Source organism: Larimichthys crocea, chromosome VI, assembly GCF_000972845.2.
Source record: "Larimichthys crocea isolate SSNF chromosome VI, L_crocea_2.0, whole genome shotgun sequence".
NCBI lineage: Eukaryota > Metazoa > Chordata > Actinopteri > Sciaenidae > Larimichthys > Larimichthys crocea.
In genome coordinates this window covers 760,791-784,119 of record NC_040016.1, presented here as the reverse complement: position 1 = coordinate 784,119, position 23,329 = coordinate 760,791, and the positions used below count along the sequence as shown (strand labels likewise).

The following is a 23,329-nucleotide window of genomic DNA, read 5'->3' as shown; positions in this document are numbered from 1 at the left end:
AATCATTCAAATGGTGATGAGGATTCATGCTCATTCACGGTGTTGCACTCCTTTCATCACGATAAAAGTGATGGAAAGAGTTGTGTCATGAATGAGAAAAGAAAGCTTGAGAAAGACATTCAAACCCTGACATGGGAAATACTTCAAAGCATACTGGTCAGTCATACTACGGGTCACAAATGTTGACTTCCTTCTTTCACTCATCTGCTACCATCTCACTGTTTTGTGTTTATGCAAGTTTAATATAATATTGTATAATTAAAAAAAGAATTACATTTCCAAACTTCATTTTGATGGAGTATTTGATTAAATAGGGAAGATCCAAGAGGCTTTAAATTATTTATGTATGTACTGTATCTTAAATTTGAAACTCTTAATCAGCTTTTTGCACATTATAAGCATGTGGCATTGTTGGGTCTGTGCCAGCCTTTTCTCCGGCATATTTCCCTGCATTTAACGCTATGGGAGTGAGAATCCCACTAATTAGGAAGTCTTAATCACTGCCTTTCCCCTCCTCTCCTTTCCCACTGTTTCTCCCACTCTCCCCCCTCATTTTTTGCCCAAACCCTCAACTCTAGTTTCACCCTCTTTTCATCCCTCTGCTCTTCATACCTATTTTCTTACTCTCTCTATTTCTCTCCAAGTCCACACATGTTCTTTCTCTCTCTTTCTTTCCCTCTACACATTTCCCTCACCTCTTCCTTATCTCTTGCTCTCTGTGGGGTTCATGAGTGAGTTATCCTGCTGTAATTAATGTGGAGGAGGAGGGAGGATCAAGGAAGCAGGAAACACACCCCTTGTTTCCTCAGCAGCAGCAGCATGTGAAGACACTTCCATTAATCAGGCCTCTGCAAATTTATGTGTATGCATGTGTAATAAGCGAGAGTCTGAGAAAGAGAGTGAAAACAAAGATAAAGTGCAAGGAGACAACAACACTAACTGTATTTGTTTATTAAACAGTATTTTGTTGTCTTGCTTTTCCCTTTCACTATTTTTCTCTCCTGACATCATCTGTCTCTCTCCTTCCACAGTTTGGCAGAACGGAGGTGATAGACAACACCCTAAACCCTGACTTTGTTCGAAAGTACATCTTGGACTACTTTTTTGAGGAGAAGCAGAACCTTCGCTTTGACCTGTAAGTGAAGTTGTATCACTATGGTATCTTCTCTCCTGGCCTCTGCCCTCTGTCACTGTGGTGTATTTTTCTGTTTTGTGCTGACTGAGAGCTCTGCAATTGTAGTTAAGAAATTGCCTGTTTGGTTTACCCTTTGAACAGCAATTGCCCTATCACAGCTTGGCAACCGTAACTAGACAAAGCAGGCCTGTCAAGCATTTCTCCAAACAGTGTGCACGAGGCCCTAATAATATATCAACAGTTTGTAGGCTGTTATCCATATATATTTGCTATATCAAAGGTTCGCAGTAATGATGGCAGCTCTGTCCTGATCTGTGAAAGTTTCCATACCAGCAGCTCATAGCAAAGCTTGCACTGGAGAGAGTTACATTTTCTGAACTCACTGGTTATTGAACATTCAAACCATCCATTATGTTAGAAGAGAGGACATTTTAATTATATTTTTACTTTAGTCTATATTATAATGCTGAGCCTAGCTTTCTTTTCATGTATTTTATAGATCATCAGCTGTGAGGATGCTGTTGCCTGGGACATGTAGTATTAGCATTGCATACAGTTGCATATATTTAAGGGCCCTTTTTGGAGGGTTTAGTTTTAAAACATGCCAACTCAGCAAAGTATAACAGTAACTAAATAGGCTAACTTGACATTCACTCCACTTAGTTACTCTCAAGCCTGTCAAACTTTTTATGCAGGTTACAGTGATAATAGTTGTGGCAGATTCACCAAACCCTTCGAATCTACACAGAAGAAAAGTATAGCAGTATATTCCACATGTCAGGCTGATAACTGTGGAACATGGCGACTGCTACTGCATGCTGATGTCAATGCTTACACACCATAAGTTAAGCAAAAACTTCATCTTCATCTTTACGTTCATATGTTTTTTAAAACTTTTTTAATGCTGACATGTTTTAAAATGAGAACCTCCATTAAGTACTTTTAAATACATACATCATGCAAAAAAACTGTGGCTACAGCTACGTCACAGTCAGTTCACATCATGGTTGGTTTTGCGACTTATAGGTGATTGTGACAGGTTTAGGTTTTAATCAAGCAGTTTCTTTGTCTCCCGCTGTCGCTCATGAATGATTTTTCAGTCCAATTAAATCTCATATTTCTGCACAAGAGTGCTATTCTTCAAAACATATAGCCTATATACGCAAAACTGCAATTTGGCAACTCTATTTCATCAAACATTGTAACCCTGTGTGTGAGCCTGTCATTGAAAATCCTTGTCTTGTGTTTTTACTCACAATGTGAGTTAATTTCTGTCAAATCGTGCTTGATTAATGTCCAGGTAAACAGGATCTATCGTTTCGTCAGATGTTTAATCTTGGTACATCACATATGGTCTATTTCCCTCACTTTCATAGCTTTATATTCACATGCAAATCAGACAAGGCCCATCGCTCATTATTATGGAAGAGGATAATAGGTCTTGTTGAACAGTTGCCCAATTATGCAGTCCTGTATATAGTAACATCTGACAAGATATGGAGATCCTGTCTTCTTTTTATCTTGGTTCATTCTGATTTTTTCTGACCATTGTTTTTTATCACTCATGTTTACCCACGCCCTTGATCTTATTTTCTTTTATTTTGTTATCCATCTTTCCTCTGTTCTGTTTAACTGTAATTCCCCAAACTACCATATCCTTGACCATCGTAACCTAAACACACTTGGTGGAGGTAGCTGTGGCTCAGGTGGTTGATACTGAAACCCAAATTGCTCCCGTTGGCATGTGAGTGGGTGAGCTTAATATCAGTATCAGCGCTTTAGATAGGAAGCACTGCACCACTCCTGATGAGCAGTTGGCACCTTGCATGGCAGCCTCATCCATCCGGTTTATGTGTGTGGAAATGGGTGAATGTGATAAGTGCTGTTAAAGTGTTGAGTGGTCGGTAGATCAGAGAGGTGCTATATAAATACAAGCCTAGTTACCATCCGTTGATGTCCTCAAACCTACAAACAAATAAACAAACAAAAATGAGATAAGTGTGTTTTTCTGCTTCCATGATGAGAGTCAAAATGCTTCCACGCTTTCATTTTGTTTTATTTTCAGGTATGATGTCGACTCCAAAAGCCCAGACCTTTCCAAACATGTGAGTGCACACATATTTTAACCTTAAACCATAGATAAATGGAGGCCGGTCTTCAGTAAAATTTGAATTTTTGGCCTGAATGCCTCTGAAAATGGAAAATGTGAATATTGCTTGATGGAATATAATGTTCCAAGTGATTTGAGACTGGGTAAACTCTTTTTTATCTGTGGTCTAATGGTGGTGATGCTTATGTCTATGTTGTTGTAATTCGGTGTTGCCTGCTGCATGGTTTCCTCTTGATGGAATAAAGCAAACCCAGTTTATTGCCTGATCATAGAAGCATCCAAATACAAATGTTTATTTTCCTCCTTATTCAGTGTCTTTGTTTTTAGACTTTAATAGGTGCCTATGTCGTAATTGTGCTGTAAATATGCAGTTTCTATCTCTATATATCTGTGACTGAGTCTTATATAGTCTTATTTTTATTTGTTCTAGTGGTAGGCATTGTGCAATAACTTGCTATACTTGCTATATATAGAAAAGCTTTGATTATGTAATGCTTTTATCCATAAGTTTCCATTTTGAAAGATAACTTGAGTGTTTTTTTTTTAACCTGGACCTTGTTTCTCATGTTTTTCTGTCAAAGTGACTAATGGGGACAACCATTTTTGAATTTGGTCCACCACTGAGTGAGAGTGCTGCAGCATGCAGCCGTGAAACAGGCTACAATATAATAGCCAATTGTCACTGACAGCCACTGTCAAAATATATACATTAAAAGTGCTTTTTTGTCAGGCTCAGATTGTTATTTTAGGTCACACTGACAACACTGTGAAAAAGGACCTTACAGAGAGATGATAGCTTTTCAATTTTCAGAGACTAGGCGGTTAGGGGTAAGCAAGCAGTCTGAATGGTTATGGTTAGCAAAATCTTCAGCCATGACATTGAAAATCTTTTACGTAACCCTGAACTACACTTTCTGTTCTCCAACACAACAAACTCGGTGGTTGGTGCATTACTACACTCACGTTTCCAGAGTTGACTTCCTGCAAAAAGTCATCTCACCTCTCTGGAGATTTTGACTACTCCCTGAGTGAGACTTGGTATGACACACAGCAGATAAAATAAAGAACAGAAAGAAGAGCAGTCAAAGCAGTGAGCAGAGGTAAAAAACAAGCTCATATTTATAGGACATATTTGGTGTGTGCAATTGTCCTTAAGGATTCAATTGTAGGTTTTTCATGGCTACAGCACTCTCCTTCAATGCTGGACCAATTTTAAAACATTTTACTTATTTTGACACAAAAACATGAGGAAATAATATCAGAGTTGAAAAATATCAAATTTTTCCCTTCAGGCAAAATTTTACATTGCATGGTAATTTTGGTTTCACTAGTAAAATATCATTTGTTTTTTTTATCCATAAGACTGGAAACTATGACAGAAAGCATTGACAATAGTTCAAAATAATCAGTTTTGATGATTATTTAATGTATTTGGATGATCAGGGTTTGCTTTTTTTCATTACTAGCTTTAATTCCAGGTCCTGGGTTTTAGTTATGACACAGCATTTTGTCCTCCCACTCTCACTTCAACATCTTGAGCGGTTCTAGGAGTGCTAGGTATTTGGTCTAGTGTTGTGTCTTGGCATTTGATGTGTTCTGTTGTTGTTGTTGTTATTGTCATTGTTGTTGTTGTTGTTGCTGCTGCTGCCCAACCTTTCTGGAAGTCCGCAGAATTCAACGTAGGTCCCAGCACCTCTCTCACTTCTGACACTGCATGGCTGCTGTCTCACATCAATGATCCTTTACTCAAGAGGAAGGATGGTGTCACTGATAAGAACGAAAAACTGAGAGCCAAGACAACCTGTCTGTGCAGCTCTTAACCATCATCACTGTCTCGAGAATGAAAATGAATTTTCAGTCATGTCTTTCAGCACTTTATGTAGCATGTTTCTGTAGCATGATGGAGATAGTGAGATCCTCCAGGCGCTTCCTTAAAACATCCGAATCAGTGGGTGTAACAGACCAGAACACTGAAATGAAACACACAATAACCTGATGTTGAATTATTTAGTGTGCCCTGTCTGCCCAGGCCAATGTTAAAGAGTCTTTGGTTTGGATTGTCACACGCTCTTGCTGTGATTAGTTCCAAAAAAGATGAAACCAAACACACAGATTAATTTTTTTCATCTGTCCTGGTCCGATTACCAAATCAATGCTGAGAGACTTTGTCTAATTAAAGACATGATTATGGCTAAAACTATGTCACTCTGTCTCTAAATCAGCATTAATAGTACTGTGAATCATGTTTCATGTCATTGTTCATGATGCTTTGAATCCCTCCATCTTCTCCAATGTGTCTATATTACTCAGCAGTTCATTAAAACAGTGGTTTCCAGCAGGGGGGTTGTGGTCCATAAGTGACGTAAATTATTATTTTAATTAAGTACATCAAAAAAACAACAACAAAAAAACAACAACTTTTACTTTAAAATTTACATCTGAAACAGTGCTTTTATTTTTTCTGCTTCCTAATGAGTCGACACACAACAACATGTCACCGTTCAAATAAACTATTGATGCTGGTGTCCAAGCATTTGAATAGTGCGTCCTTCCTGTTAGAATTGTATTCAGGTAAGTCATAATTAGACATAAATGTCAATATTGTTTACAAAGTAGTTGTAACTGCTATTGCATTGCTTTTATTATAATTGAATGCCCCAGTTGTAATTAAGTTATTTTATTCATTTATTTATTATTATAAGTAATAATTTAGAGAAATACTGGTTGCGCAGTCAGTGGTTAACTCCACACAGCAAGAAGCTCCTGACAGTAGGATTGGATGGGTGAAAATGAACTAAATGGGTGGTAAGCTGGTCTATTATACTATACGTCTGGACTCTGACCTGATGTCTAAGGAAAAATTCAGGCCCTGTGGATAGACCTGTTGGGAACCACTGAATTAAACCATGCTCACCATGCACAAAGAGCCTTCATGGTTACAATGTAGCAGCATTTGAGTTCTGTTCAACAAAATTTGCTTACATTTCACACAAAAACTGCATATAATGTCACATTGTAAAGCATAGAACAGTAATAGTGTCTTTAAGCAAAATAGAAAGCGCTATTTCTGTTTTACAGCTGACAGAAAGCCATCAAATAATAAATTTTGTAGCCTGCAAGTGGAATATGAAGTAAAATGGGTTCATGTGACGACTTTACACTCAATGGCTGATCCCTTTATTTTAACTAAAGATATTGCACCAAAAATCATAATTTCTTCTGGCTTAAGTCTAACTATGCTCTGGTTTGTTGTCTTTCTACTTCACATACTTCAACCTGTCATCCCTCCTTCCTTCCTCCTTTCTTTCCACCTTTCTTTACTTCTTTCATCCCTTCCTTCTAGGACTTTTTGGGTCAGATGTTCTGTACTCTTGGGGAAATTGTTGGATCACCAGCCAGTCGACTGGAGAAACCGCTGGGGTGAGTTTCAGTTATTCAGTCATTTTTCCCACTGCCTTACTGCCCCTGTCTCCAAATGTGATTGAGGAGCACAACACTTTGCTTCAGATCCTAGTGGTTTGGCTTCATTTGTAGAGAAATGAAATATTTCTTTGTTTGGTGGAGTATGAAGGAAAGGACTGAAAAATGAGAGCATCTGAGTGAGAGTTTTAAGAAATGACGAGGAGGAGGAAGAATAAGAGACACGTTGGTGATTTGGTGAGACACGAGAGGAAAAGACATTGATCAGACAAAGAAGGAGAGGAAGGGAGGGGGAGACAACACATCCTACAGATGTTTTCCACAGATAATTATTGTCATTAAAGAAAAGGGTGAAGCGCAGAGCAAAATTACCCAAATTACTGCTCGTCTCCTCAGCTTGTGCTCTCACACCGGCTGAGGAAAATGTACTGTTAATGGGGTATCCTGTAATCTGTCTTTATACATCTCTCATCCATCATCATCATCATCATCATCAGTCTTCTGATCTTTTGTGTAATTCAGGTGAAGTCATTTAAATGTTGTATTCAGTGAGATTTGCAGGCTCTTAGCTCTGAACATCTTTCTTGAGGAATGACTATTTGAATACTGATATTCAAATTTGAGTTGTATGAGATGTTATTGCTGTGTCTAAGTACTGGTGACCAACACTTCAACATTCATCTCCAGTTCCCAAGCTGATTTAGGAACAAACTAAATTGCAAATTAATTATCACAAGTGTTTAACATAAGGTAATTAATGTGATGACCCTCACTCATCAAACTCATCGTATAAAGTATAATTCATGTTTATCACAGCTTTGTAATATATTCTGCAACTCTTCATATCATACAGCAACTCTGAGGTCATACATAATATATTCACTCAAAGATATATATTTATACTGTGAAAAAACTGCATTTCTGTTGCATATGGGAAAGTGCAGAGAGGAAATACTGATTGTTTCTCAGAAACTGCAGGGCAGTTTTAGCCATGCATACACTTCTCAATGCATGTCTAAAATCTCAGTGACATGTAACATGTATATGTGAGTCTTGCTTATTTTATTAATCAATGTATTTGATTGCAATAGATTTCCATTTCTGGGCTTTCTCTCTGCTTTTATTACAGTTAGTTTTGTATCATCATCTGGCATTCTTTTTATTGACTGCGTCATCATTTGCAGGAGAGGCAAAGGCCTCATCCTCATACTGTATGTATGCAGTGTGTGGCATTAAGGCAGTAAGAATAATCTATATCATATTACTAACCATCTCGTTTCACCCTCTCCAGAGGCTAATTCTACAGTAACAAAAACTACAACAATTCTTATTTTCCCATGATTATGCACAAACGAAAACATAGTTTTCCATGTTATATTCCATTTTCTTTTTTCTGTATTCTGTAAATAGAGCCCCTGAAGTCTTACACACTGGACCATTACTAAAGAGGACTTAAGCAGTGCAAATATAAATGTGCCTTAGCCTGTATTGAGAGCGTAAATTTAAATAATGTTAATATGAATTTGATATTACACCAATTATTTTTTTAACAGAAAATTTATATAGCATGGTTAGAAAAGGAAATAGTGTTCTTGCCAAATTGTTCATTTTTAAGTTGAGACAGTCTGCAGCTGAGAGATACAGTAACACAACCGCATGCCAAAATCTGTTCTTATGGATGCCTTTAATCTGTCTTTAAAGGCTGCGAAAATAAAGCTCTCCTCATGGTGGAAACCTCTTGTTTTGGTTTTGCTATTTCCACTATACATAGTGAACCATTTCCTTTGAAATGGCCACAACACTACCATCTGATTGTAGCATGCAGACATCAACAGTTTCACATGTTTTATGGCTGTTAATGACTGATTGTAGGATGTACGTTTCATGAAATAGTTATTGTGATCAGTTCTGTTCTGGGCTCTTACGCAACAAAGTTTGATGAATGAGTCGAGTGTTTCCTCGAATTCAGACATTGTCAGATATTAAGAGGCGGACAGGTTGTGCAGTGGCTTTGTTTTACCTTGTTTGAGGAAGAGTCAGTGAGGTGGTGGAGCAGCGGGAAACACACATAGACCCGCCAAGCACACTACATACACACACAAACACAAAGTGATGCATTGCCCTGGTAGATATGCTACCCAGTGGAGTTTGTTTCTGTGGAAATGAAGCATGATTCATGTTTTATTGCTTGGAAATGTCAAGACATTTGTCTAAGCTTTGCTGAGCCAATGGGAGAATGTTTCAGAGTGTGTGTTTGTTTTTCATGACTGTCTCAACCAGTCCTCTGCTCTTCTTTTCACCTGCACACACCAGACATAAAATAGAATAAATCTTGGTCTAAGAAGTGAGTTAAGGGCTCTTTGGTAGCAAAAGGCTCTTGAACTGTCTATACCCTCCTACCTATCACAAATACACAACAAACTTGACTTGAGATAAGCTTTTTGTCTGCATGCATGGGCTATGTGTGCACACACAAATGAAATTAATTGAATTGATAAATCCTGTTCCTTGGTTACATGGCATATGAATTCATAAGAGCTGTATTTCATTCTTGTTCCATGTTCTCTGTTTTCCGACTAATTGAAATGGCTTTAATCTTCTGAAAATTAGTGCTTGTTTAATTAGGCAGCAGCCATTGTAATTTTCATTATGAAAAAAAAGGTTCCCAAAGTATAGAAACAGAGAAAGAGAGAGAGAGGGCCGAAGAGAAAAGGTAAAACCATTTTGGCACACAACACAAGTTATCAGGAAATAGCAAAAAGAAGCAATAGAGTAGCGGTGAAGAAGCAAAAGAAAGTACTAAGTGTCTAAATGAATGCTTTCTCATTCATCACGAATCTTCATTGAAATGTGTTTATAACAAAGAACCAGCTACAATAACATCTTGACGTGACTCTTAGTGGTTTTTGTTCATGTGTCATTTTTAGATGTGTCAGATACTGAAGCATTTTTCCTCTTGGGTAAAGAAGCTTTTGCCTCAATGCTAAAATAATTGCACAGCCCAGGGGTCTTGATATCAGCAGAGGCCTCCATGTTGATGCATTTTGTATCCACTTGTTTATTTTTGTATTCTGGTATCACGCAAGGAGGGCTGAATTATATCGCACGGCACAGAGTAATTAACATTGACTAGTAATGAATGTATCAGATTGCATGGCCTCAAAGGCTCTTGTCAGTCTTTGTTTGCTGCACTATTATTTACAGATTCCCTTTGAGTCCACTCGAGCACACACGAAACACACAACATCATACAAGCACAGCCAGTGGAACCACATAACATCATTTTGGAGCAACAAGACACACATCACATGTTGTGATACTCAGATATCCAAAGACGCACAGAGTGGGGCAGCTGTGGCTCAGGAGATCAGAATCAGATGATCGCCGGCTCCTAAAACTGATGAGCTGTTTGCAGCTAATGCCATCAGTGTATGAATATGTGTGAATGGGTGAATGAGATATGTAGTGTAAAAGCACTTAGAGTGGTTGGAAAAAGGCGCTATACAAGGACAGTTCACTTACCATAGAGACTGAAAAGCTATTGAAGATATATAGATAGATAGATATATGAATACAATGCGCAAAAAGACAAGAATATTGTATAAATATGATACATAATATCAATATGGTTTATATTAACACATATCACATATGATATGAAGTATATGTTCCAGTATTGGAGCAGTGTAGTGGTACAGAGTGCAAAAGGTGACAGGTAAATTTAGTCCAGTTCTGTAATAGTGGCTCTGACAGAGGCAGATGATTTATAGAGAGAGAGGAAAGATTTCCTGCATCGCTCCTTAGAGCAGTGGGGTTGGATGAGTCTGTTTGCTGAAGCTGCTCCAGTGTTTTGTGGAGGGGGTGAGAGAGATTGTCCATGATTGCCAGTAGTTTTGCCAGCATCCTGTCCTCCACCACCTTCTCCAGGGTGACAAGATTAGAGCCAACACCAGACTCTGCCTATCTGATAAGTGTGTTCAGTCTGTTGGTGTCCTTTGCCTTGATGCCCGCACCCCAGGACACCGCAGCAAAGAAGGTGGTGCTCGCTCACAGACTTTTTGACCATTATCAGAATTCCTGGAATTAACTTCTAACAAACATTAGGTTAGACAAACATGTGTCTTCATGTGGACAGAGAATATTGAATGGTTCATCTTAAATTTAGTTTGATTATGATGAAGGTGTCATGGCACAAAGTAGTTAGTACTGCAAGTGCTGCTTTCCCCGATGCCAGATAGAGGCTCAAATAAATATTCATGGTTTTACTGAGACCTTAACTACTTTGTTCATTGTTAATAAGTTCATTTATATTATGACACTGATATACCAATTTAAATTATTTAAACCATTACAACAAAACTATTAGTTATAAAAAAAAGCTGTAACATAAAATGGAGTTTTAAGAAGCGAGAGGTTACTGAGTTTACCTGTGTGAGATCGTCAGCCGAGTGGTCACCTTAAGTAACAAGTGTATGACACATTTATACTTAAAAGTACAGCCAAGCCGTCCATTTGCGGCTGTAAATGGATGCCATTAGTAGGGACTGTTACCTTGGCAGCATCAGCTACCTTGTCATTCACTCGGCAGGTGTAGGCAATTATAATTAACAGTTGTTAATTTAAGTGTGCTGAGTGTTTGCTATGTTGGAAATCTAGTTGCTTTGACTTCTATGATTCCACAGACCCTGATCAGTAATTTAAAAGTTCTTTCACTTTATCACACCTTTACAACATAAATATCCCTTTGGACTCACCTGAAAGACAAAAGAACCTGAGACGATAATACCAGACCAATACACCTTGGTCATATCAAAGCAGAAAAAGCATGGATTAAATTAAATCATTTTATTGATTATTCTATTTAGATCTTTCAGGACATTGTGCGTGCAGGCTAATTGGAGACTTATTCTGTCATCAAGAGTCATTATTAATCTTTTTAGTTGCACCTGTGTTTTTTAAAATGCCATGAAAATGATATTAACAGTTCAGCAAACCTTCTGTACAAATGCAAACACAGTGTAATAGATGAAATGATGAGCTTCTCAAAAATGTTCTTGATAAAACATGTGACCTCTCCACTTCCTAAATGCTAATAAAACTAAATCAGTATGTGTGTGTGAGAGAGAGAGGGAGAGGGAGAGAGAGAGAGAGTGTGTGAGACAGAGAGAAAGAAACAGAGAAAAACAGAGCTTCCGCCAAACAAGACATTTGTTTCATCTGGACATCAAAGGCGCTCTGCTCTTTTATGCTTGCCTCAGATTTTGCAGTCCTATCTTGCCACAGGCCTCAAATGCATATTTCATTAAAGACACTACAATGCTCCTGTCATTTATATTTACATAGAAAAATAATTTAAACTCAGAGCGCAGTGACGACACTAGCTGCACGTGCCATTTGTTTACTTTGCTCTTTAATATTTGGGAAACAGTGACTGTATTGATTTACAGTAGAAACCCGTGCATTTCCCAACAAAAACAGAACACAAAGTGAAAATGTGTTATGAAATACTTCATGCTGTAATGTAATATGCAGCATTTTCAGTTGTTAGCAAGTTGCATTGTGCATTGTGCATGCGAACATTTCCTTTGCAGTCCTCACACATATCTACTCTGAAACCAAAGCAGCAATTATAAACTTCTTATTAATGCATTCCTTTTTTGCGCTCAATGATATTATTTTCTAATTAGTCTGCTCTGCTTGTTCAAATTTAACAAATATATTTTCATTCTTTTCAATTTACTTTTTTAAGCATTTGATAATGATTGATAAATCACTGCTGATGATGGTTTCCAGATGCATATGTTATGAAATAACGATACTGCAGTACATTTGCTATTAATAGCCACAACTTTACATAATGATAATTATTACAATGGGTGGTATGGAGTTGTTTGAAGCCTTTGTCAATCCAACATATACACATCGGGTGAGAATGCATTAGAAAATAATATTCATACAGTCAATTAAGTTTGTCCCTGCAATCATCTATGCCTTTATGTGAGAGTGGGTGATAAGACTTAAGTGCCAAGTCAATGTGCAGGTTTGGGATTTATATAACAGACTCATCTATACACATGACTTTGAAAACCTGGTGCAAAGTGTGTGTCAGCATATTTCTGCCTTTGTAGAGGTGTTAAACTAAAACTCTACTGTATACACTGTGTGTGTAGGCGTGTGTGTCTCAGAGGCAATTTTGCTGCATTTAGAGTAAACAGCACTTTGCTGTGAGAAGGAAATATGGTCTATTATATTATAACATCATATAATCATTAGAATTATGACTTGAAATTATCCAAACACAACACGCTGCTGCTGTTCTTTTCAAGAATGACTGCAAAATGTTTACATAAGTGAGAAATTCATTGTGCAAAGGATCTTCAAGTTTTTGCTGCATTTGCAGTGAAGAAAAAAAGTCATTGCAGGGAATAGCAACATTGCCAGTCAATTGCAGGTTTGCTGATAAAAGTAAAGAAAAGGTCTGAATGCAAATTGATTACCAGCTAATTTCCCGGCTTAATTTAAATCCAAGCGTATTCCTTTAGAACAAATGACAAACAACAGCACTGGGGAAAACTCTATGCATTAAAAATTAAAAAATCATTTGCCGTTTTTTTTCTCTTTCTTTCTTATCTGTTATTTATTCTGTGTTTATCCTCATGGCAGTTTTGCTCCATGCTGAGGTCGATCAGTAATTTGCTGAACATCTGATATCCACAGGTCACAGACAGAACATCATTAACACAAACCTGAATGCAATCCAGTACAACAGTTCTGCAAGAGTGTACTACTTGTGTGAAACTTATACATGGAATAATACATTTACATTTAGACTTCTAGCTGTTGATTCAACTTGAACTTGTGCCAAATATTTAATTAATTAAATATCTGCAAAACCAATGACATTCCCAGTGGCCTCATCTGCACAGATTAGTGTTGATTAGCAAATGTTAACTCAATAAACTAACAGGATGAATATGGAAAACATATTTGCACTTAGCTGAGGGTAAGACTTAGCCTTCCACGCACATGTAACAGCTGACTAGAGAGAGACAGGTGAGGATAAGAAAACTACTTGAGTTGTGTAATGATATATAATATACTACTACATGTACTTATATACTAAGTACTTAGTATATACTAGTACTTAGTATATATACAAGTATATATTATATTATATTACAAGTATAACTACATGCATATAGTTTTATCACAAAAGTTAGCTGCAATTGAATAGCTAGCTGAAATGGTTGGAGCTCAATGTGTTTAATGGCCATTGTTTCCAATGTAAAGATTAAAATGAGAAATGTTATGCTAGGGAAACAGACAATAAATTAAATAGGTGTGAAGACTAATATACATATGGAAGCCCTAAAGGGTCATACATACATACATTTTATTCCACCCGTTTTCCCGTGATAACGAGATAATTAATTCGAGATCTCGAGAAAACAAAACGATAGTCTAGTGTATTAAATCATTGCAGGAAACATCATTTAGTGTAGCAATGTCAGAGGAGCAGGAGACACCTTTAGTGCATTTTGTATTTGTTCTTGTTTTGTCTCAAAGCTCAAAACATTTCAAACAATTACTGAGTTTGAAATACAGATAGTCAGTTTTAATTTTCAGGGTATTTATGACGACATCAGGCTCAGTTAGATCGCGCCTCCGATAAAGCTGAAGCCTTGCTAGCCGTCTTCTCAGATTACACACGAATGTGTACATTATCTATAGCAAGGCATAAAGCTATTTCAGGCCTTGATTGAAGAGATATGTGATGCAGTGATCGATGTTCTCCTGCTCCTCTGACATTGCTACACTAAATTATGTTTCCTGCAGTGATTTAATACACTAGACTAACGTTTTGTTTTCTCGAGATCTCGAATTAAATATCTCGTTATCACGGGAAAACGGATGAAAAGTATCTTGTTATCGTGGGAAAACGGTTGGAATAAAATGTATGTATGTATGACCCTTTAGGGCTTCCATAAATATAGGAGTTCAAAACAGCTTAGAGTGTAGAATTAAATCTAGTTTTACTTTCATCAACTAGTTTGAAGAAATTAAGCTTTCTGTGTAAAGTAAGAATGAATATGTGTTCTGAGTTTGTCAGACCAAAGAAGAAAGTGTTATTAACCACCCAGCTGAATTTGAATGATTAAAAATATCGACAAGTTTATGAAATTAGGTAAAATTGGGTAAAAATGAATTCTCAGCTCCAGGACTGTGTGAGCAGTCAACAGCAATTTTGAAGCGACTGAAACGTTTCAGATGAGTTCAGAAAATGACATGACTAACTTTGAAACACTTTGAGCGAGATGAATTAATCTTAGTCTCTCTGCTCGGGGTGCATGGGGTATGCTCAGGGTGGCTTCAGTGTGTCATTGAGCCACGCTTTATGACTGCCCAAAAAAATCCTGGACTGAAAACTGATGAAAAACTGTTTTAACCTCTAACTCCACATTTCAGTAATGTATCGTTCAAAGTCTTTTCACATTTTTAGCAACTATTTTCCAACATATTTAATGCGTATTGAAAGAAATCTCAGAATTTCCTTTACATAGACTTTAACTCAGTATTATTAATAATGTATTTAGTGAAATGTTTGACTTGTTTGATAACCTTTTATTACATTACATTACGTCAGTTTCTGGGATCCAACTTATAAAATAGATCAAAGATCTCAGCAGGAGACAGATGTAAGAAGCCTTTAACTGTTTGTACTCAAGTTTATTGACCAAGTACATTCATATTTTTTTGATTTGTCAGTTAGTAATTTTTGTTTTTACATGAGCTTTTTTTGATCAGAGTATTTGTACTTTTACTTGAGGAAAGATATTCAGTGTTACCCATCACTGCCCCAAACCCTGAGCAAAGACAAGCAAGAAATATTGTTATTTTATTGCTTTTATTTATTTGCGGTGGTTCAACTGTGTACACACACTTTTCCTGCAAAGAACTCCCTGTACCTGCTCAGTTAACACCGTGGAGATGACCATGAACAGCACAGTGTTCAACAAACGCACAAGGAGCAGCTCCACAGCAGGAGATGAGGGTTAAATGGCTCACTCATGGGCAGAGAAGAATTATTGTTATTCACTTTACCTTTCTTCACAGCATTACTCCAACTCAAACATTCAGACTGCAGATCTGCCTTTCTCTAGCACTGTGGTTATAGCTTTTTCCAACTAAATACGTGATTTTGTTTATGCACTACCTGTATATGCCAGTGAAATGGTATTGGACTAACCACAAATTATTGGCTACATTTTATCAAAGATAATTTGACATTACTGGTTCAGACAATGGATTATGTAACCCTTGATTGCTGTGTTGCATCATGTACAGAAGACAGAATATTCTCTTAGCACTTCAGTCCAAACGGTGTCATGATCTAAAATACAGGGAAGACTGCAGAAAAATCTTTGGGGAGGTCAATGAGGAGGTGTGTTTCAAACAGCCTTTTAGCGTTCTGATATTCCCTCAATGTCGGTGTAGATTTCTAAAGCACAGTCGCGAAATGGAAGGAAATGATTTCTGAATGTGAATAGAGGCGTGTGCGGAGAGGCAAGATATCCAGTTTGGTATGATGACAAACCAAGCTTGACACTATAGCCTCCCCATCTCCAACACGTGGCCCCAGGCGCTCCTGGATGAAGTGACAGATACTGTAGGAGAAGGGATAGTATTCTATTTACAGTGTGTACAAGGATTATCACTGTCAGTTGTTTTGTAGCTAACTGTTATGGATAGCTCAGTGTTGCACACATTAGAGATCAAAAACAGGATTTAAAGGGTCAGTTCACTAAAATTGGTGGCAGATTGGTTTTGCAAACTCTTACACTTGTGCTGCAACCAAGACAATGGAGGTGACTGGGGGTTTGTTTGTGGTCCTTGAAGCACAATATCTTTAAAATTACTTTCTGGAAACAATATCTCGTAAATCACGGACCTCTCTGGCAAAACCTTGGCACATAAAAACCAACAATATCTGCAATGCTGGATAACACCAGATGTGATTTATTAAGTACATCTATAAAACCTAATCCAATCTAATACAACTGTTCTGCCATAAAGTCTACTTTCATGTTGCCTGTAATCAGTTTTTGCTTTGCATTGTGGTCATATTTACTGGTAATGTTGTACTAGACTACATTATATTGAGATGTGTTTTTAATATTCTGCCTATGAGTAAAGACACGTACTATGGCACGACTGACATCCCTTAGTCCCTCGATAAATAATGCATGCCTCCTTTCTCAGCTGTACTGCAGCATAAAAATGCTTGAAATTTGAAGGGATTTTTCATAAGCGCTGGCCAATCCAACATACTACACAGATTTGTGTTCAGGGCTGGAATGCTGCCGCTCGCCAGGGTAAGTGCAATAAAATAAAATGCTTTCAACATGTATGATTATTGTTTGCAGCTTTATGTAAGCTTTTTCCAAGATCACCTTCTGTAAAAAACACAAGGCAAGTAGGTCTGATGCTTCTGTGGCTTTCACAGCATTTTTCTTCCAAACTCTTTAATTGCACATTATTAAAATATTTTCCCTCAACATTTATACTGGAAATGGAATAGCTTAAATTGTTCATGAAGTAGCACAACAAAAATTTAAGCAACTATCACATATTTAGAGTGTTAAATTTTGGGCCGCTTAGATAATTGTGAAATCTGCAACATCCTGAGCTGCTGAGAAGTCACACTGGGAGCGGAGGCTGCAAATATGGCCTCCAGCCATGCCTCAGTTTCCCTCATGTAGTGTTGCTACATGTGTTGGCGACGTGTTTGAGCTCATGTGGTCAGAGAAGGTGAGAAACAGAATAACAAAGAGGAGACGCATCTGAACCTGACCTTTAACAGTAGACTATACTGTATCTACTATCCAGAATGCTATGAATATTTGCACTGAATTTAAAACACAATTATAATGGTGCCACATGTTTAGTTCATATATTTCTATTTTATTGTCAAGACCCTGGACTCCGGAAGTCATTTCCATCATTGCAGCCTTCATCATTTGAGCTTCTCCCCTCTGCCATCCTCAATTCCCTCAGACCTTATTTTAATTAAAGGCTTGAGCTTGAGATCCACTTACGTCAGAATAATATGTTCTATATTCTGTAAGATTCAGTTCAGACCTACAGTACAGCTGTGGGTTTTTGAGACTTCTTGGCCAGTGTTTTTTCACCCCTCTCAGTCTACCTGCTTCAGCAAAACACTGCATCATTATGCATACAGATGCAGTAATACACATGGACACCTGTGAGTCATGCATCCCAATCACACTCCTTAGTCACTGAACAGTCCTGCTAGTGGCAGGGGCTTAAGTGCCTTGCTCAAGAGCAGCTTAGTGACAGATGTTGGGGAGCAGGCTTTTCATTCACCATATCTGTCTCGGCTTTTTCAGCAGATTTTAAAAAATTCACAATTTGATTCTCCCTGCAGGCCAGGTGTGTCTGTCTGACTGTGTCTATTTTTTTACACTCATCTTTTTCCATTTTCTGCTTCTCATCTCTGCTCTCTCTATTCCCCCCTCACCTCATCTGTCATAAAACCACATATCTCTTTCTGTTGGTATGGGTACCAGATATATGCAACAAAAGCTTTGAGTGAGCCATGCTCTGCTGTGCCTATCTAGGGTATGCAGATGCACACGTACACAGGTCCTGGATAAAAAATAAGAAAGAAAAAAACAGAAAAGCTGTAGTTAGGTAGCTGTAGTTGGCATCCTCTCTGAGTGACATTTGTGTGATAGGGCTCATGTATTTTTAGCTCCTCAAAATGACATTTTGTTCTGTTTATGAGAATTCATTTTTTTAAGCTTTGTGATCTGTGGATTTCATGTTGTTGGCTGCCTTCATGGTTGAATTATTTGGCTTGTAACAGGTGCAGGGGCAGTTTCAAAGTGCAGATAGCTGGTGTTGCTTTGTGGTAAGCATATGCTTTGAAACTGGTGCTACCATAGCGACAAGGCTTAGTTCACAGGAAGTTATCAGTAGTTATTATATATATATATATATATATATAGATAGATATATAGATAGATATATATATATAATATTTACGCCAACCTACTACCAGATATAACTGACCTGAGTGGCAAAACTAGCTTTCCTATATATTGAAAGGCAACATGAGGCAGCATGGAATATGGTCGACATATGACCTGCCTCTTCAGATCAAAATGCTGTTTAATATTAATGTAAACTGTGCATCCATTATCTGTAACGGCTAGGCTTGAAAATGTTACATACAAGCTAGTAGTCACTAAGTGACTAAACTTATAAATGAATTTATGAAGAGCTGGTACAGCTTGGTCCCCTCGCTGCCCATATCTCAGATTTGTTCAGCAGTTCAGTTCAAAAGGTTAGTTTGTTTCCCCCATTAGAGAAAAAGTTGCTGAATCATAGTTTTATATGAGAGAATAGGACTAGCATCATTCGTCATAGCTAATCTTCATTCATGAGAAGTAATGAGTGAAAAATGGGCACAAAAGTGCAGCCTGCATAGATGACATCATCACAGCTATGCAGGTTTATGTATTCATGTTGTTTTTGCATAAATAAAAACTCCTGTCACAGCCTGCCACAGTTGAGGGCTCTGAGACAAGGTCAATCTATACAATGCATTTTGTGTTATCTGAATGACTATGATAGTTATGAACATCAATTTGAGAATGTTTACATTACAGCAAACTTGAGCACAAGCATACTGTATGTGTACTGTCACAGCAGCCACAGTAACTACACAGACAACAACATGGAAGTAATGAAAGAGAACTGCAAGGAGATTGGCCATGGACAGTTCATCACAGTTTATAATAGTGCAGCACAGTGAAGATAGAGACGTTTCATAGAGGAGATGAGTGTATATAATGCAAATCGATCTGTCTCACAGTCTGCAGTGCAGTTCACAAACTTCACTGATAAACCACAGTGACATCAGATTTTATGATCAAAGAGTTTTTTATATCATGTCAACATAGTCACCTTCTCTCTCTCTCTCTCTCTAAATATGCATTGCACCTTTTTATCATTTGATGTTTTTTTTATAATGCCTGGTTTCAAGGGGAGCTGCAGCCCTTTAAGCACCCATACTTCCTGCGACTATGAGTGGGCTAACACACAATTACTACAGGCGCCTCTGTGTCGACTAGAAGTGAAGTGGTTGGGACAGATATGTCATTTGCTGCTAACAGAAAACACCTTCCTGTTCCAGCATTAAATCAGCTAACATGAAAATTATATAAGGCTGAATGAATGAAGTGAAAGGAAATGTGAGGAATACACGGCGAGAGCAACTGTGAGTATCAGTATGTGGACATTACAATCCAGTCTGGTAGGATTCATCCCTGAAATTTTCTAAAGATACACACAGACATCCATCTGTGTTTCCCTCCTCTGGCACGGTGTGCTAATGGAGGTCTGGAACAGTGGACTGATAAAGCTGTCATACCGCCTCCCTCTCTGCTTTCTTCGTTCTCTAACACAGAGTGATAAATCAAGTCTCTTCAGTGGCATTACTTTCACAAAGAGACTTCTGTCTGCCAACACATGCGTACACTCAGACGTGCACACACACACACACACACGCAATCATCACAGACAAATGCATTCGATCTGTGCTCCTCTGCTCAGGCTTTGAGAGAGGCTATTCATAGCTTCTAAACACAATCCCCTCACCTATCCCTCTTTGTTTTACTCTGTCATGTATCTTTCTTGCTCTCACCCTCACCCTCTATCTCTCACTCAAACACACTGACAGACTCGTGACTCCCTCTCTGATTAGACTACATTCCACTGGATTCAGTGGCAGTGGTGGTTTGCGCGCTCTCAGGGGAAGCCTTCATTGGTGGCCTAGTCACTGTCACAAGAGTAATGTCTGTGCTGGGAAAAAGCTGCACTGCAGAAACAGGTTTTCTTTGAGACAAAGATCATACAGTAAATATTAGATATAAGACTTATTTCCTTGGGGGGGATTTTGGTGGTCAGAAAAGAATAATGGGCAAGAGCGTAATTACTACTGCGAGGCTCCTTTTCCACATGAGTACCTAACCTCTTCCTCTCCTTCCACTCCACTCTATCTGTCTCTTTTTAAGGTCGCAGCTGATGGTTTTTTCTAAGGCTGCAACTGCCTGTCTGTCTTCTGGGAGGTCGATATTGAATATTGTTGCTGCAGATCTTTGATAAAGGGAAAAGGGGATACATATAGCTCTCTGCAACTAGGTCACAAGGTTAGAATCAAGACAAGTCACTAGATATCTTCAGCTTAAAGGGGTATTATATGATTTTTTATATATAAATGTTTTTAAATGCTACATCACCAGAGGAAAAACTATTATTCCCTTTCACTCAAAAGGTAGAAAATCTACAACAACCAGAATGGATTAGATGTTTTTTTTCAAGGTCACTCCCAGGCTGAGCAGCCGGTCTACTGGCGTCAGGCTGAACTTTGATAGCATTGCTGTATTACAAACTGGGTTAGTGTATGTGCTAAGCTAGTTTAAAACACGTGTTGTATGTATTCACACTGTTGCTGTGTTTGTAAAAAAAAAAACACTGTTGCTATTGTACTTACTCGATGCTCAGACATTCATCTAATCCCCATCGGCTTTGGTTGTTTTTTCCAGATTTATTGTGGAAAACATTACGCTTACGCCCTTTCCTCTGTAGATTCAGAAACTTCTTTTAAATGAAAGAAAATGGCCCCAGTAAAGTTCACTGCATCACAGTGGCCCAACCTCTCTTTCCTTTGGTGCACATTTATTGCAACGCTCATTGGATGGTGGTACTTGACTGCTCTGCAGCGTCTTTCTCTGCTGTAATTCCTCTGCATTATACTCTGATTCCAGCAGTACACTATTAAAATTATTTTGCCTTCTGCCTGGACAGGATGTTTTGATTTGTATCCAACTGTCTGTGGAGGTGGGCATACATTTTTTTTTTAACAACAGCACTAAAATTGAGCAGACGAACTGGCTTTTGCTGGCAAATGAGTGCTATGGGTGCTGGAAACATAGAGAAGAGGGAAGTTAAACAGAGTTTGTTTGCCAACAATACAAAGTTTCTCTTTAAGGGTATTACATGTCTTTGTATGGGCTTGTAAAAATTAAAATAATAGAATTTGTAGGAGGTTGACAAAGTTGGGTCATTTATTACTCAAACGTTGATGAATGAGTTTCTGGGATTTTGTGCTTTTAAAACTCACTTTTGCACCCACACTCACCCAATTGACCATTCACTAAATCCTCCCCCCTAGCAGAGTTTACCTAATCATAGCCCAGCAAATCTAACTAGGGATGGTAGCCTGTGAAACTTTGGCTTTCTCCACATGTCATAGTAACATGCATGGAGCTCTTGTAAGAAAACACAAGAGCAAAAGTAGAATGTCACATTCAGACTGTATGATATTTTGTCTGTTACAATGGTCACTGCAATTACAGAGTAATATATTATTGCCATGACTTGACTGAAAGACATGACAGACTACTCGTTGCTCCCTAATCAATCGTAGTTGTCTTTTCATGACAGGCGAAAAAGGAAGGAGATACTAGGGACCGACAACAATGTAAACAAACAGTGTGGTGCATAATAATTAGCTTGTGCCCAGAAAAGCCTAAAAAAGAAAAAAACAACTGTGACCCTCATTTCTAGGAAGAAATGCCTGGTTAACACTGTTCAATGACTACATTATAGTTTGTGGGATGACAGAAGGTAGATGCTTGAAATCATCTATACAGAAATTCAATGCATGCTACAAAATCTTTTTTTACAGGTTATTGTTTTTTTTAACTAAATGAATAAATCAATATTACTATATTAAATAAATATTGAAAACTGAGCCAGAGATGCAGCTAATGTTATCTAATATAATTACTCATAGCAACACCAATGTTTCAAAGAGTTTGAGAGGTGAATCTGCCGCTGTTATAATTAAAAACTGTATCATGTGCTGTGTGATAATGTAAAGCTTTTGGGCTAGACTACAGAACAGTCAGATGGGGGCCATGGGTTTAGAGGACAATTGTAATTTTTTTTTTTGTTTCTAGCTGCTTTTTTCATAAATTAGTCAGTGCTGTAATCTTTAAAGTTAAGGTAAACCAGCATTTCCTTGAAGGAAGGAAGGAAGGAAGGAAGGAAGGAAGGAAGGAATGGTGGGAAGAAACAAAAGAGGGAGGAAATATTTTCCACTACTCCCTCCAGCTTCTGCTTTACAACTGACAGGGAAGTCTTTGATGCTGTGATGAAAAGTGACGGCTCGTCTTTGAGGGACTAGGTGAAGTGAAACGGATGGTTCAGGGGTGATGGGCTCCATGGAAATGTGCCAGAGAGGAGTTCACCCCTCAGGAACATCATCAGCTTGATCCAGGAACCTCTCTGATAGCAAGCTAAAATCAAAAGATAAAATGTTTGAACAATGCTTTATAGAGGATCTTATGCATTTAATAATAGTTTCATGATTGTCAGAAAAGTGTTCATGTGGTAGTATAGTGGGCATGGTGAGTTGTTTTTTACTTCTGACACTATAATTCTTTATGATAGCTATAGCTATAGATAGATTTTCTTATACTGTGAAAAGGTTATAAAAAAGTTATATAAGGTCATTACAATCCCATAGGTTAAAGTTTTGTCAAAAAAAGTCAACATTGTGATAAATTATACTC

General features: G+C 37.9%; 1 protein-coding gene across 1 annotated transcript in view; it reads left to right on the top strand.

Moving 5' to 3' along the window:
- Positions 1–23,329, top strand: part of cpne5b (copine Vb) — a 109,653-nt gene that overhangs the window by 31,221 nt on the left and 55,103 nt on the right. The window contains exons 5-7 of the mRNA XM_010756389.3: positions 1,032–1,135; positions 3,201–3,240; positions 6,589–6,665. Of these exons, the coding sequence (XP_010754691.2) occupies positions 1,032–1,135; positions 3,201–3,240; positions 6,589–6,665 (221 nt within the window). The remainder of the gene's footprint in view (positions 1–1,031; positions 1,136–3,200; positions 3,241–6,588; positions 6,666–23,329) is intronic.